Raw genomic sequence first — 13,284 nt, forward strand, 5'->3', positions numbered from 1 at the left:
TGTCAGATAAGTTCTAGAGAATACCAAGGAAAACAATTACTTTAAAATTGGGAGCAGCCCCTTTTTACAGGACAAGACCATCCCCATTTAGGGATCAAAAAGGCTCACTCACTGGAAATCATACCTGTCAACGTCAGTATCATGTGATTCAAGTCTAGGAAGGCCCAGGTGACACACATTTTCAAATAGAGCAACACCACCACAAGTTTAAGAATTTTAAGTACATTTTATTAACAATGAATCCCTTTGATAAGATTATGTTTCAGGAGGCTTTAATGCCCTTAACATAAACTGTACACATTATACAAAAACAATAAAACCACAACAACAACAACAAAAAATCAAGGTGAGCAAAACCATTTGGGGACATATCTTATTTAAATTATATACAACTCAATGAAATATTCTTAAGGAAAATATATAAATACTTTTTCTTTCTATGTTACAGTTATACAATATAAATCAGATTTCAATGTCTGTTCAGTGACCTACAAACACCAGAACCTCCAAAAATGTAGCAGCGTATTACTAAATAAAAAAGGTCATGTGGTCAGAGAGCATTGAGTCTAAGATTCTCTTTACCATCCCTTACCACTTTTCAAAGCTAATTTAATTTAATTTACATCATCTGTTTCACAATGCATTGTTAGGGTTTCTGACAGGCCAGTAATGGAGCATTTTTCAATAATTGTTCATAAAAAATTTTCACTACTCCCTCTCTGCCCCAAGACTTTGCATTTTGTGCTAAACCAACCTAGTTAAATGGGAAAATTTTTGTAGGATATGCTTCCTTTTTGGCATAACTTTTCATATTAAGTGTCTTACAGAGTCAAATGTGCAATCCATGCATCTGTGGCAGAGCTGTCCACTTAACTATAAAAATACTCCAAAGAGGAGAAATCCCACATTCTGTGAGTCGTATAAATGTACTAGAAATGAGACACCCCCGGGGACCCTGTGCAGACTTCTGTGTCCTTTGTAAGCACTGCCCTCGAGTTCACTGGCACGCCTGGAAGTGGGACTTGGTGTAGTGAAACTCTCAAAGTTAAGATGGGAACAACAGACTCTGTCTATACAGAGAAAATGGAGCCCTTTGCCAACCCACACATAGGAAAATCTGAAATATACATTGCAAGCAGCTTTTCTTAGAAGTCTCTCAAACAATTCTACTTTTCTTTCATGGATTGTGAATTTGAGACAAAATGGAAGTAAAAGTCTAAAGGAAGGGTAAAAAAACCTTACTTCCAAAATATATTTCCAAAGTGGTCACAAATTCTTCACACACAAAATTAGCACCTCACTCTTACCACACAAGAATAATCGCAATTATAATTTGAATGACAGACAATTTTGTTTCTTATTGCTTAATGATCTGTGCTTTGATATGGGGCATAAAAGGCATCCTCTGAAAGGAATGAAATAAAAATGTCTATAAATAGCAGTAGACAAATCTAAATACACAGTGATATCCCACTTTGAACACTCGGCCATGGTAACATGGAATTCAGCTTTACCCATCTCAAGCACTGGACAAGAGTGGAACACGGCTGGAGATACGTCTGCTAGAGACACACCTCCCAGTGACTTTGAACACGGCTGAAGATATGTCTGCTGGAGATACACCTCCCAGTGACTTTGCCACATCACCATAGCAAGAATGCACGCACTTCCTTGCAATATCACTGTCTTATGGGATGTCTATTCATTATTCTATTAGAAACACTTAAGTTAGGGAGAACATTTTGCTCCTCCAATATACCCTAACCACAACAGAAAAAAAGGATAAGAAAATTTAGAGCCTATTTCCTTATAAATACTAAATTTCTCCTTATTTGTCAGTATTTACTTAGTATGTGAAGCTGAAATCTGTTCTTCAAAAAAATTCAATTAGAAATGACAATTTACAATTAGAAATTCACAGTTTACAACCAGCTTAACTGTTCAAACTCCTCCAAATTATTAAATAATTACCAACAGTACAAATTTATATGACTAAGATTAATTCTAAACTCTTGAAAAACTACTGTATTGACATTATTTTGGTAATATCTATCATTTATAGTTGATTTTCTCAATGATTTCTATTATCATTGACATCATTCCTAACTTCTTCTGCTATAATTTAATTGTCTTAAACGCCTACACTAATCACTTGGCACTGCATGTAGTTTTCATCATGAAAGTCTACTTTTATACAAGTACTTAAAGGAAATGTATTACACCTCTCGGTGAAACCATGGTTAAACCAAATAGCACTATAAATTTAAACATAGATAATTTCCTCAAATATACTGATAATCACAAAACTCTGATATCTTCCCAAAGTTAAGTGCTATAGGCAGATGATGATACATACACATATCTTTTCAAAGTAACAGTCAAAAGTCAAAACAAAACAACAAAACAAAGAACCTGCTTAGGACACTAGGCACAGCCTTAATTTCAGGATGGCTGAATTAGGTGTGCAAGGCTGGGGACAGTTTTGTGTGATGAAACACAAACAAAAATAATAACTGTTATTTTAGAGGGATGAAACCACAGATTTTATACTCTATGTTAACTGAGGTAGTGTTGAAATGAATGTCTAAAATGTTAATCCCATTATGAGTAAGACTACATTCCTTCCTTTGGAATTGTAACCACTATTTGGTCTAGTATCTCTGACATTTGGTTCTCTGGAAAGGCAGTTTCATTACCCAAGACCAAAGACCAAGGCGATAGGCAATGCTCTTAGAAGTACTGTTGACATTTAAATAGACGCTTGGGTTCAGTGATGAAGCTCGAAGTTTTACTCTCACTGAATTTTCTGAGTTGTAACATGAGCAGCAGTTTAGAGCCCTTGTCTGCTTTATCATCATAAAGTTGCTACACAGTGCATGTACGAACAACTTGCTGAAGTGCAGTCAAAGAGGAGTTGGGAAGGGAGATGAAATGCTTCATCCTAGTGGGAACTTTCAGTGCCAGTTTAAAAAAAGCCTCTGTGAGTTGTCTCCTAGTTCACAGGCTACTCTACAGAGATCTTGCAAACAAGCCCATTATGAAAAGGGTGTGCAACATGGGAAGATAGGGACTGGTGGCTACGGCGGTGTTAAAGCTGATGTGTAACTCTAAAAACGAGCTACACAAAGGAATTACAAAAGGGTCCTAGTCAGTCCAGCTGGATGTTCTTGTTCTATATATATGATTTCAAAAAAAAGATAACCCTTTTACTTACAAGCATTCTAGCAATGATGTTCATGCTACTTTATGTACAAATTTGCATATATGTTTAATTTATGTAAAGATTTTCAAATATCTTTATACATACACAAATTAGACAGACAAAACCTTGCCTTCATCAACTTCACAAATGTGATAAAGGCAATGACTGTATTCTTCAGTTCACCTATAACTGCCATTATTTTGTGCAAAACAAGAACACTAACAAAAATTGCATTACCACTGCTGTAAAAGTTAGTAATTAAGGCTTTTCACCACAATTTTTAATCTTAATGTGTGTCAACGATGCATAATGCTTTTTAGATATGGCTCATCTTTTTTACATGGAATGTATAAATTTTAGGCAAACTTGTTTTTTATTTAAGAGATTGGAAGTATCATTTAATGCTTTCCTTTGCTTGGGGTCCAGACTACTAACACTTGCTCAATCTGTTTAAAGTGGTGATGAGAGGAGCTGATTAGCATGGAGGTACACTGGGCATCCATCCGTCCATTTATTTATTTATTTGCACTCTGGAGATGGGACTATGGAAAGTATTTCAACTGAACTATTTACTTTAATCAACAACTGTAGTGAAAAACCTTAATTGGTACAAGTAACCTTTAACAACATACTACAACAAACCTGAAGAGATGGAAAACAAAGGAGCATCTTTATGCATTTAGCAACATAAAATAACTTTTAAGTTCCAATTGTTGAGGCTCTTCTTCTGCTCCGAGGTGAGAAACCTCTGAAGTAGTGTTACAAACATTAAGGAAATGTAGAAGGGCCAATGATTACCCTCTGATACCGTCAGTTATAGCACAGCCTATGGGATAACAGGACACAGCCTCAGAGACAGTGACTCCTGGCTTCCACGAATTAGTTAACAAACAAGGCATCTTTTTAATTCACCCTTAACTAAAAAGCAGTCAGAAATAACTGTGTGGAGGGTGCTTCTTCATGTCCTGCTTTTATTCCACTGCCATTATGCTTTTAAAATAAAAAAATAGAAAACCTATGTAGCTATTCAGTGCTTGGCTCTTGAATATGGTGGCAACTAAATTAAAACTGTGGTACTGAATCACGAACCCCAAGAAGGACCCCAAAGGGAAGAGGAAGTCGGCTTGGTTAGGGATGTCAGCAGTTGCAACTGTTCTGTACCAAGGACTGCTGGGACAGCATCAGAAGATACTCTGTCTCACTGACAGCCAGTCAGTGTCTTGTGAGGCCTTTAGGAAGTCCACAAGTATGGATAAATATATCGTATCTAGCTATAAACATCATAAATATGAGGTCAGGATTCGGCAGATTCGTCAACTACAGGTTGTTTTGGTGGAATTGCCAACACAGCCTCTGCTTCTTCATGCATCTAGGAAAAAGTGACAAACTGTTAACTTTTTTTTTTTAATAAAAATGCATATAATGTACATATACTCTTTCAGCTTACTTTAAGTATAGAATAATTCTGGGAGACAAATTTCAGAAATATAGTCTCACTTACTTGTAAAAATTGTACATCCTGAAATAATTCTTGTATGAACCTCCGGCACGGAAGTCTAAATGTGCAGTGTGATAACAAAAGAGAAACTTCAGAATAAAGGCATATGTCATCAAATGTTTGAGGATACTTCTCTTTAATTCTAAAATGAAAAGATAAACAATGTTATGATAAATATTATAACCAAAATTTATTCATTTAACCCTCAACAATGATACTTTCTGCTGACTTTTTTCACCAGCTATCGATTAGATGGAATGTTAGGAGTGGTAGATTAATAATAGAAAATAGTTAAGTCGGTTTGTCTGTCTTGCTCTTTTTCCCTTTTTGCTACAGAGTTTCATGTAGTCCAGGCCAACTTTGAAAATGATTCCATGTCCCTAGCATTTCAGATCCTCCTACCCAAGTGCCCGCACTAAAGGTGTATGCCATTATACCTGGCTTATTACAAATTACTTTTATTAAACACTTCTTTTGAGAACGACTACTTTAAATAGTGCAAATAAAGATGAATTGCTAAAAATCATTTTTTCATTTATCAGGCTGCTCTGACTTAGAAAAACAATTTTAAAAATTCTACATTTTTCTCTTAAAAGAAGAAAAAGAGAAAAATAATTGAATTAGGAAACCCCACCAGTTTGTAACTTAAGTTTGCTTCTCAATTAGGTCTTCATTTTCTTGAAAAATGATTGAAAAACCTAAAAAGCTTGTTTTTATATTCAAGTTACAGCCACCAATAATTATACCAGAAGCTGGAATTTAGGAATTTAAGTTTTATAGATTTAATATAAATAATTATTTATTTACCCCCCCCCCCAATTTTATCAAGACTTAAAAAAGAGACAAGAGTGGCCCAGCTTTTAGATAGTTTTCCATCTTTGCAGACTTGTTTGAAAGTCTAGGTGGAGTCCACTCTGCTCTTCAACCTGTTCTGCAGGCTGAGGCATCACTGCGAAGCCCCTCAGATGGAAACGCAGCCCGTGACTGTTGTTGCGCAACTCTAAGCAACCCAAGTGTTTTCCTGCAACTGACAAAGTAGAACTAACTGCCAGCCTTCAAGCAGTACTCACGTCAAAAGCCCTGTTTCATGACACTTGGTAGAAACCGAGCTGCTCAAATTGACAACTAATCTTAGCACTTCTTTACGAAGCAGGATACGGCACATTGGTGTATCGTCTGGAATGGTTTTCACACCTGAAATGAAGATGTCAGTGTAAGGTCATTCATCGGATCACAATGCAGAATGATTACAGTTCATGGTATTTGTTTTCAAACTACATAAGCAACTAAAACTGGAATCAACTGCACATAATTTGCCAATGATCTAGAAACAGCTCTAATAGAAGATCATTGAGAGGGAACCTGTGAATGGCTGTCATAGGTGCAGTATTTAAGAATCTGCTAAGTGTCTAACTAACATTGACCTGTCGTAGCTCTGAAACATGTAGCTCAATTAATAAAAACCCGGAGACAAAAACTGGGGTTCAACAAGAAGATCAGAAAAGCAAAACAGCCAGCCACTGGCTCCTACCTCTGTCTCAGTCCGAAATGGTGCCTCCAGGAATCTCAGAAGGAGATTATGTCTGAGAGCTGTCTCCTCCCAGTTTAGTTCTGGGATTAAGGGCGTGCACCACTATTGCCTGGTTTCTATGACAAACTAATGTGGCTATTGGGGTGTCACCACTGCCTGGTCTGTAAGGCTGACCAGTACGGCTGTTTTACTCTGAATTTCAGGCAAGCTTTATTTATTAAAATACAAATGAAATATCACCACAGAGACAACTCTAAATTACAGTACATATGCTAACAGGCAAAATCAACTGAATACAGTTTTATTAAGGATGCAGACTTACCCAGTAGCAACTCTGTGCTTTTGGTGCTACTGACTGAGCCTTCTTGAGATGCACCATCACTGCACCCAGAAATCCCTGAGAACTTGGAGGGAACCACTTCTAAGGGATTGTGGATTGTCTGCTCACACCAATCAGAATACGGAATATCTTGAAGGTCTGAAGGTAAAAGCATTTCGATTAGAGCTCCATTCCTGTGCTAGGACTGCACACTCTAAGAGAACTCCTTTCCCGTTCTCAACAATTTATCTCATGAACATTTTTGAAGTAAATCTAGACTGCTCAGATAATGAGTGTTCAGACAAGTGAACCTGCTATATTCCAGAGAGTTTTTTTTCCCGAGTACCAATGTAGGAATATGCCATTAAATTTCAAGCAAATATGTAGAACATACTTTATTATCTTCTCTTCTCCCATCCTTTCTATATTATCTTCTCTTCTCCCATCCTTTCTACCTCTACCTGAATGCATCACCCAACAGTAAACGCAATTAAAAGTCTACAGTCATTTCAGACCTCTTCCTACTTTATTTCCCCTTCTTGTTTTTCTCTGTGTGTACTGCTAAGGGCCCCAGCGTGGGATTTTAAAGTCAACCTAACACCTAAGTGAAAAATTTTTTTGGGTTTAAAATTGTCTTGGGCATGGACCAGCTGTATGATTCAATGGGTTAAAAAGGTGCTTGCTGCTAAGTCATACTACCTGAGTTTGACCCCAGGACCCACAGGGTGGAAGGAGAAAACTGACTCCAATTAGTTGTCCTCTGATCTTCAAGTGGGTCCTGTGGCACATGTATATCGGCACACCTGTGCATACACGATATACAAACACATGAACAAAAAAAAAAAAACAATACATTCAAAAAAATCCCTAGGGGTCATCAAAAGAACAAATAATCCAATAAAAAAAATGGAGTAGAGACCTAAACAGGAATTCTCAACAGAGGAATCTAAAATGGCTGAAAGACACTTAAGGAAATACTCAACATCCTTAGTCATCAGAGAAATACAAAACAAAACAACTCTGAGATTCTATCTTACACCTGTAAGAATGGCCAAGATCAAAAATACTGATGACAACTTATGCTGGAGAGGTTGTGGGGTAAAGGGAACACTCCTGCATTGCTGGTGGGACTGCAAATTGGTACAACCCCTTTGGATATCAGAATTGTGATTTCTCAAAAACTTAGGAAACAACCTTCCTCAAGACCCAGCTATACCACTTTTGGGTATATACCCAAAGAATGCTCATTCATACCACAAGGACATGTGCTCAACTGTGTTCATAGCAGCATTGTTTGTCATAGCCAGAACCTGGAAACAATCTAAATGCCCCTCGATCGAAGAATGGATAAGGAAAATGTGGTACATTTACTCAATGGAGTACTACACAGCATAAAAAAAATAACATCTTGAAATCTGTAGGCAAATGGATAGATCTAGAAAACACCATATTGAGTGAGGTAACCCAGATCCAGAAAGACAAATATCATATGTACTCACTCATAAGTGGCTTTTTTCAACATAAAGCAAAGAAAACCAGCCTACAATTCACAATCCCAGAGAACTTAGACAATAATGAGGACCTTAAGAGAGACATACATGGATCTAATCTACATGGGAAATAGAAAAAGACAAGAGCTCCTGAGTAAATTGGGAGCATGGGGACCATGGGAGAGGGTTGAAGGGAAGGGAAGAGGAAGGGTGGGGAGCAGAGAAAAATGAAAAATGTATAGCTCAATAAAATCAATATAAATAAATACTTAAAAAAAGAAAAATCCTTAGGTATTAAAAAAATCAATGATGAAAACAAATATGAAAAAGCTGTTGATCATTCTTTCAGAAAGTAACACTGGGCAGCTTACAAAAAAAATCACACAAGCTTAGTACTATAAAACAAAATGAAAATTAGTTAAGCATCTATCCTGCTTATGAAAAAAGAGCAACTCAGACAGAAAAGATAAGCACTCAGCTAGAAAGTAAGACTTCTAAAAGCTGGCCTGTTTCCCTTTCTTCATTATACACATGGGAAAAAAAGAGGTTCAACATCACCAAATTTGGTTCCCACAAAATAAACTTTGTACTACTTTTTATTTCACCTTCAAGCACTTCCTAGATCACTACTTCCATGTCTGCTGTGCTAGATACTTTTATGTCAACTTGCTAAGAGCTAAGTCATCTGAAAGGAGAGAACTTCAATTTAAAAAGTATGCCTCCAATAAGATAGGCCAGAACACCAATAGTGCAGGAACTAAGAAAGACAATTAATAAATGGGACCTCATGAAACTGAAAAGCTTCTGTAAAGGAAAGAACACCGGCAACAGGACAAAATGGCAGCAGTCTACAGAATGGGAAAAGTTTTTTTTTTTTTTTTTTTTTTAAAAATACTACATCTGATAGAAGACTAATATCCAAAATACATGAAGAACTCAAAAAACAAGACATTAACAAGCCAGATAATCCAATTTTAAAAATGGGGTATAGATCGAAACAGAATTCTCAACAGAGGAGAATGGCTGAGAAACACTGAAGGAGATGTTCAACATCCTTTGCCATCAGGGAACTGTAAATCAAAACGACTCTGAGATCCCATCTTATGCCTTTCAGAATGACTTAGATCAACAACACAAGTGACAGTTCATGCTGGAGAGGATGCAGACCAAGGGGAACACTCCTCCACTACTGGTGGGAGTGCAAATCTGTACAGCCACTATGAAAATAAATATGGAGATTCCTCAGGAAACTGGAAATTGATCTGCTTCAAGACCAGTTATACCACTCCAGGGCATATACCCAAAGGATACCCCATCCTACCACAAAGACACTTGCTCAACTCTGTTCACAGCAGCTTTATTTGTAATAAGCACAAACTGGAAACCACCTAGATGTCCCTCAGCCAAAGGATGGATAAAGAAAATATGGTAGGTACATTTACACAATGCTTACAAAAATATCATGAAATTTGCAGGAAATCATCCTGAATGAAGTAAACCAATCCCCAAAAGACAAACATTGCATTATTCACTTATAAGTGGTTATTAGCTGTAAAGTAAAACCATCTAAAATCATCCACAGACTCAGGCTAAATAACAAGGAATTCCCAAATGGAGGACACATGGCTCTCCCTGGGAAGGGTAAACAGAATAGATTTCATAGGTAGACTGGGGACAGGTGGGGTTGGGACTGATTGGGGGAATGGTGGAAGAAGAGTGGGCTTTACCTGTCCAACAAGGACAACAGTCCAGTTTTTTTTTTTGTGGGGGGGGGTTTGAGACAGGGTTTCTCTGTAGCTTTGGTTTTTATGTCAGCCTCCCTGGTACTTGAAACCCAGGCCTCTGCTGTTTACATCTGTGCTCTTGCTGGCTGGATGTCCTGGACTTCCTGGCATTTCCTAACCCTCTGTAACTTTGGGAAGAAGGTCAAATGGACCGAGCTCTGCCTCATGATTCCTCAACAGCCTCATTCATACAGCATTGGTCTTCTCACACTTAAAGCATTTAATTTTGAGCTCAAAATAATTTGAAAACCACCTCAGTCAGTCTCCTGACTGTCTTCCAGCTGCAGTCTTAGGTATACCTCCAGTCTATGAGTTTCATAGCTGGTTCTCCTACCATTACTTTTTCTTCCCCTTTTCTGTTTTTAGAGAACACAGAAGACACTGGCTGAATATTCAGCATATGTATATATACCACATATTCCCTATCCATTCATCAATTACATATTTGTTTGCACTTCTTGGCTATGTGAATAGTACTGCAGTTCATTACAGATGGCGTTATCTTTGACATATTGATTTCACTTCCTTTATCTCTCTTAAGTGATGGGATTGCTGGGCTGTATGGTTAGTTTCATTTTGCTTTTCTGAGACTCTTTCTTAGTGCTTTCTTTAGTAGCTGTAGCAATTTACATTCCAAGCAACAGTGTGCCAGGATTTTCCTTTTCAGCATTTGCCACCATTTGGTATTTTGACAAGTATTCTCACTATTGTAAGCTGATAGCTCAAGGTGGTTTTGATTTATATGTCCCGAGAAGTCTATTGCACATTTTTATCCTAAATGCTGTATATTAAATTTTCTTTTCCAGACAGTCTTTCCCCATGTAGCAATGGCTGTCTTGACACTCACTCTGTAGATCAAACTGACCTTGAACTCATAGAAATCCGCTTGCATCTGCCTCCCACATGCTGGGATTAAAGTTGTGTGCAATTAAACCCAGCTTGTATATTAATTTCTTATCAGATATGAAGTTTGTAAGTATTTGCTTAATTTCTGTATGTTCTTTCATTCATTTCTTTTTCTCCATAAAAATGTTTTCTTATAGTTTTGGACATTCTAGCTGTTGTTCCCTAGAGTGTTATTTTAGAGCATGTAGTGAGTGGGGTGGCAGTTGGGATTCCCAAAGATCCTCACCCATCTGAAACTGCTGACAGATCTTCAGCACTTTCACATTTAAGGTCCATGTGGAGTTGAGACATTTGTTCAGAGTGAGACATCTAATCTTATTTATTTTCTGGAGGATATCCAGTTTCCATTTATCACAAATACTGCCCTCTCTCCAGCAGGTGATCTTAGCACCTTTGCAGAAGAGCAGTGAGCTGAAGATAAACAGGTTGGCTTCCTTAAGGGACCCACTTTAGGGTGGGCAGGAGAATTGACCCTAGAGGGGCTCCCAGGTGCCCAAGCTGAGGTCCCCAGTTAGTTCCTTGGGCAGCTGAGGATAGGGAACCTGAAATGACCCCATCCTAGCGCAATACTGATGAATATCTTGCATATCATCCTAGAACTTTCATCTGGCGATGGATGGAGATAGAGACAGAGACCCACACTGGAGCAATGGACTGAGCTCCCAAGGTCCCAATGAGGAGCAGGAGGGAGAACATGAGCAAAGAAGTCGGGACCACGAGGGGTGCACCCACCCACTGAGACAGTGGAGCTGATCTACTGGGAGCTCACCAAGGCCAGCTGGACTATTACCAAAAAAAGCATGGGATAAAACTGAACTCTCTGATCATGACGAACAATGAGGGCTGATGAGACGCCAAGGACAATGGCACGCAGTTTTGATCCTACGCAATCTGCTGGCTTGGTGGGAGCCTAGCCAGTTTGGATGTTCACCTTCCTAGATATGGACGGAGGGGGGAGGACCTAGGACTTACCACAGGGCAGGGAACCCTGACTGCTCTTTGGACTGGAGAGGGAGGGGGAGACGAGTGGGGGGAAGGGGAGAGGGGTGGGAGGATGGGGAGAAGAGTGGGAGGAGGGGGAGAAGAGTGGGAGGAGGGGGAGGGAAAGGGGAGGCTGGGAGGAGGTGGAAATTTGTTTTTTTTTCTTTATTCTTCTTTTATCAATAAAAAAAAAAACAGGTTGGCTTCCAATTCCTCCACTCTGTGCTTAATGCTGACCTCATGCTGCTTGGATTACTACAGCTCTGTAAGGACTGAAGTCAGGTATCTAATTATGGCTGTGTTCTTTTTGCATAAGACAGTTTTGGTGGCTGGTCTCCCTGTGCTTTTTCTAACTACAGAGCTCCATACTAAATGATTCACACACTGTTGAGTGAGTAAATGAAAAGTTGAAGGCCCTAAATCATAAACAATATCGCCAACTGACCTAACATGCCCTCTTTTTATGGTGTGTAGTACATCTAATATTTTACAAACTCAAAAAATAATCAAATAAACATAGTTTGCTTAAAAAAATCATAGCATACACAGGCCCTGGGTTCAGAGTGTGAAAAACCTAGTTTAGGAATCTGTCAAATTCAGGCCCATACTGGGACATGGAACCACTGAGAGGATCAGTTTCTAAGCACAACCTTAACCCATTGCAAATCCCAGGAAGCACACTCCTGGCTGGGTGTTTCCCCAGCACCATCATGTAGCATAGGCTACAAGTTGGGAAGTTATGAAATCCTAGGGAGAACTTCACAAGAGTCATGCAAAGAATCCTGGTCATCACTAGACTTCTGAGGCTAGTCAACTGATATTTAACAAGAAAAGGTATATATACAAACACTTTAAACATTAGTTGAAATCGTTAATATATACACTTTGGTGACTCATATTAAGAAACTGATCATTTGTGCCTACTTTAATTCCTCTCTAATAAATGTATACCGAGAGCCTAGTGTACAAGGCAGCAGCTACTGTCAGAGATGTGAAAATGAAGATAGCAGATCACGATCTGAAGGAAGTCACCATGGTAAGCTCAGAAGATGACTTGAGTAATGACCACAATTATAAGAAATCTCTGTACAAAGACAGTGAGAGAAAAAAGGAAGGAATTTCCACACTCAGCTTAGGAGTCGGGACACTTCTCAGACATGAGATTTGGGATGAGGCAAACATTCCAGACAGACTATGTTTGTTTATGTAAGAGCATGGTGAGTGTTTGGGGGGGGGGGAGAATAGGAGGGAATAGCAAGGAAAATACAACTTCTATTCCCAGCGGTTGTTGAAAACTTTAAGTCAGTCAAGCATGGTCTACCAGCTACAAGAAATGAGAATGATGAAAACCACAGAGCACAAAGAATCTTATGTGTTGGGCTACAGAGCCAATAAACAATTAAAAACAGATTAATTTTAAATAATATATTAAAAGATAAAGTGGAGAGAAACAGAATTAGACTCAGAGTGCAACTGGAAGCTGCTAAAGGGCTAGACTATGTCTGAGGTAGTGAGATGGAGTGGGAAGGCCTCATTAGAGGGTCGCTGGATGGTTTGTGACTAGAGCAGATGC

The 13,284-nt window shown here is 38.5% G+C and overlaps 1 protein-coding gene across 4 annotated transcripts in view; it reads right to left on the bottom strand.

The window, feature by feature from the left end:
- Window positions 1-206: 206 nt before the first annotated feature.
- The window catches only part of Rictor (RPTOR independent companion of MTOR complex 2), a 90,760-nt gene continuing 77,682 nt past the window's right edge, over window positions 207-13,284 (bottom strand). For all 4 annotated transcript variants that reach the window (XM_075975946.1, XM_075975944.1, XM_075975945.1 and 1 more), the window contains 4 exons: window positions 6,554-6,709; window positions 5,771-5,894; window positions 4,704-4,842; window positions 207-4,571 (listed from right to left, as the gene is read on the bottom strand). In XM_075975946.1, coding sequence (XP_075832061.1) covers window positions 4,497-4,571; window positions 4,704-4,842; window positions 5,771-5,894; window positions 6,554-6,709 — 494 coding nt within the window. In that variant the 3' untranslated portion in view covers window positions 207-4,496. The remainder of the gene's footprint in view (window positions 4,572-4,703; window positions 4,843-5,770; window positions 5,895-6,553; window positions 6,710-13,284) is intronic.

This window comes from Microtus pennsylvanicus, chromosome 6, assembly GCF_037038515.1.
Source record: "Microtus pennsylvanicus isolate mMicPen1 chromosome 6, mMicPen1.hap1, whole genome shotgun sequence".
NCBI lineage: Eukaryota > Metazoa > Chordata > Mammalia > Rodentia > Cricetidae > Microtus > Microtus pennsylvanicus.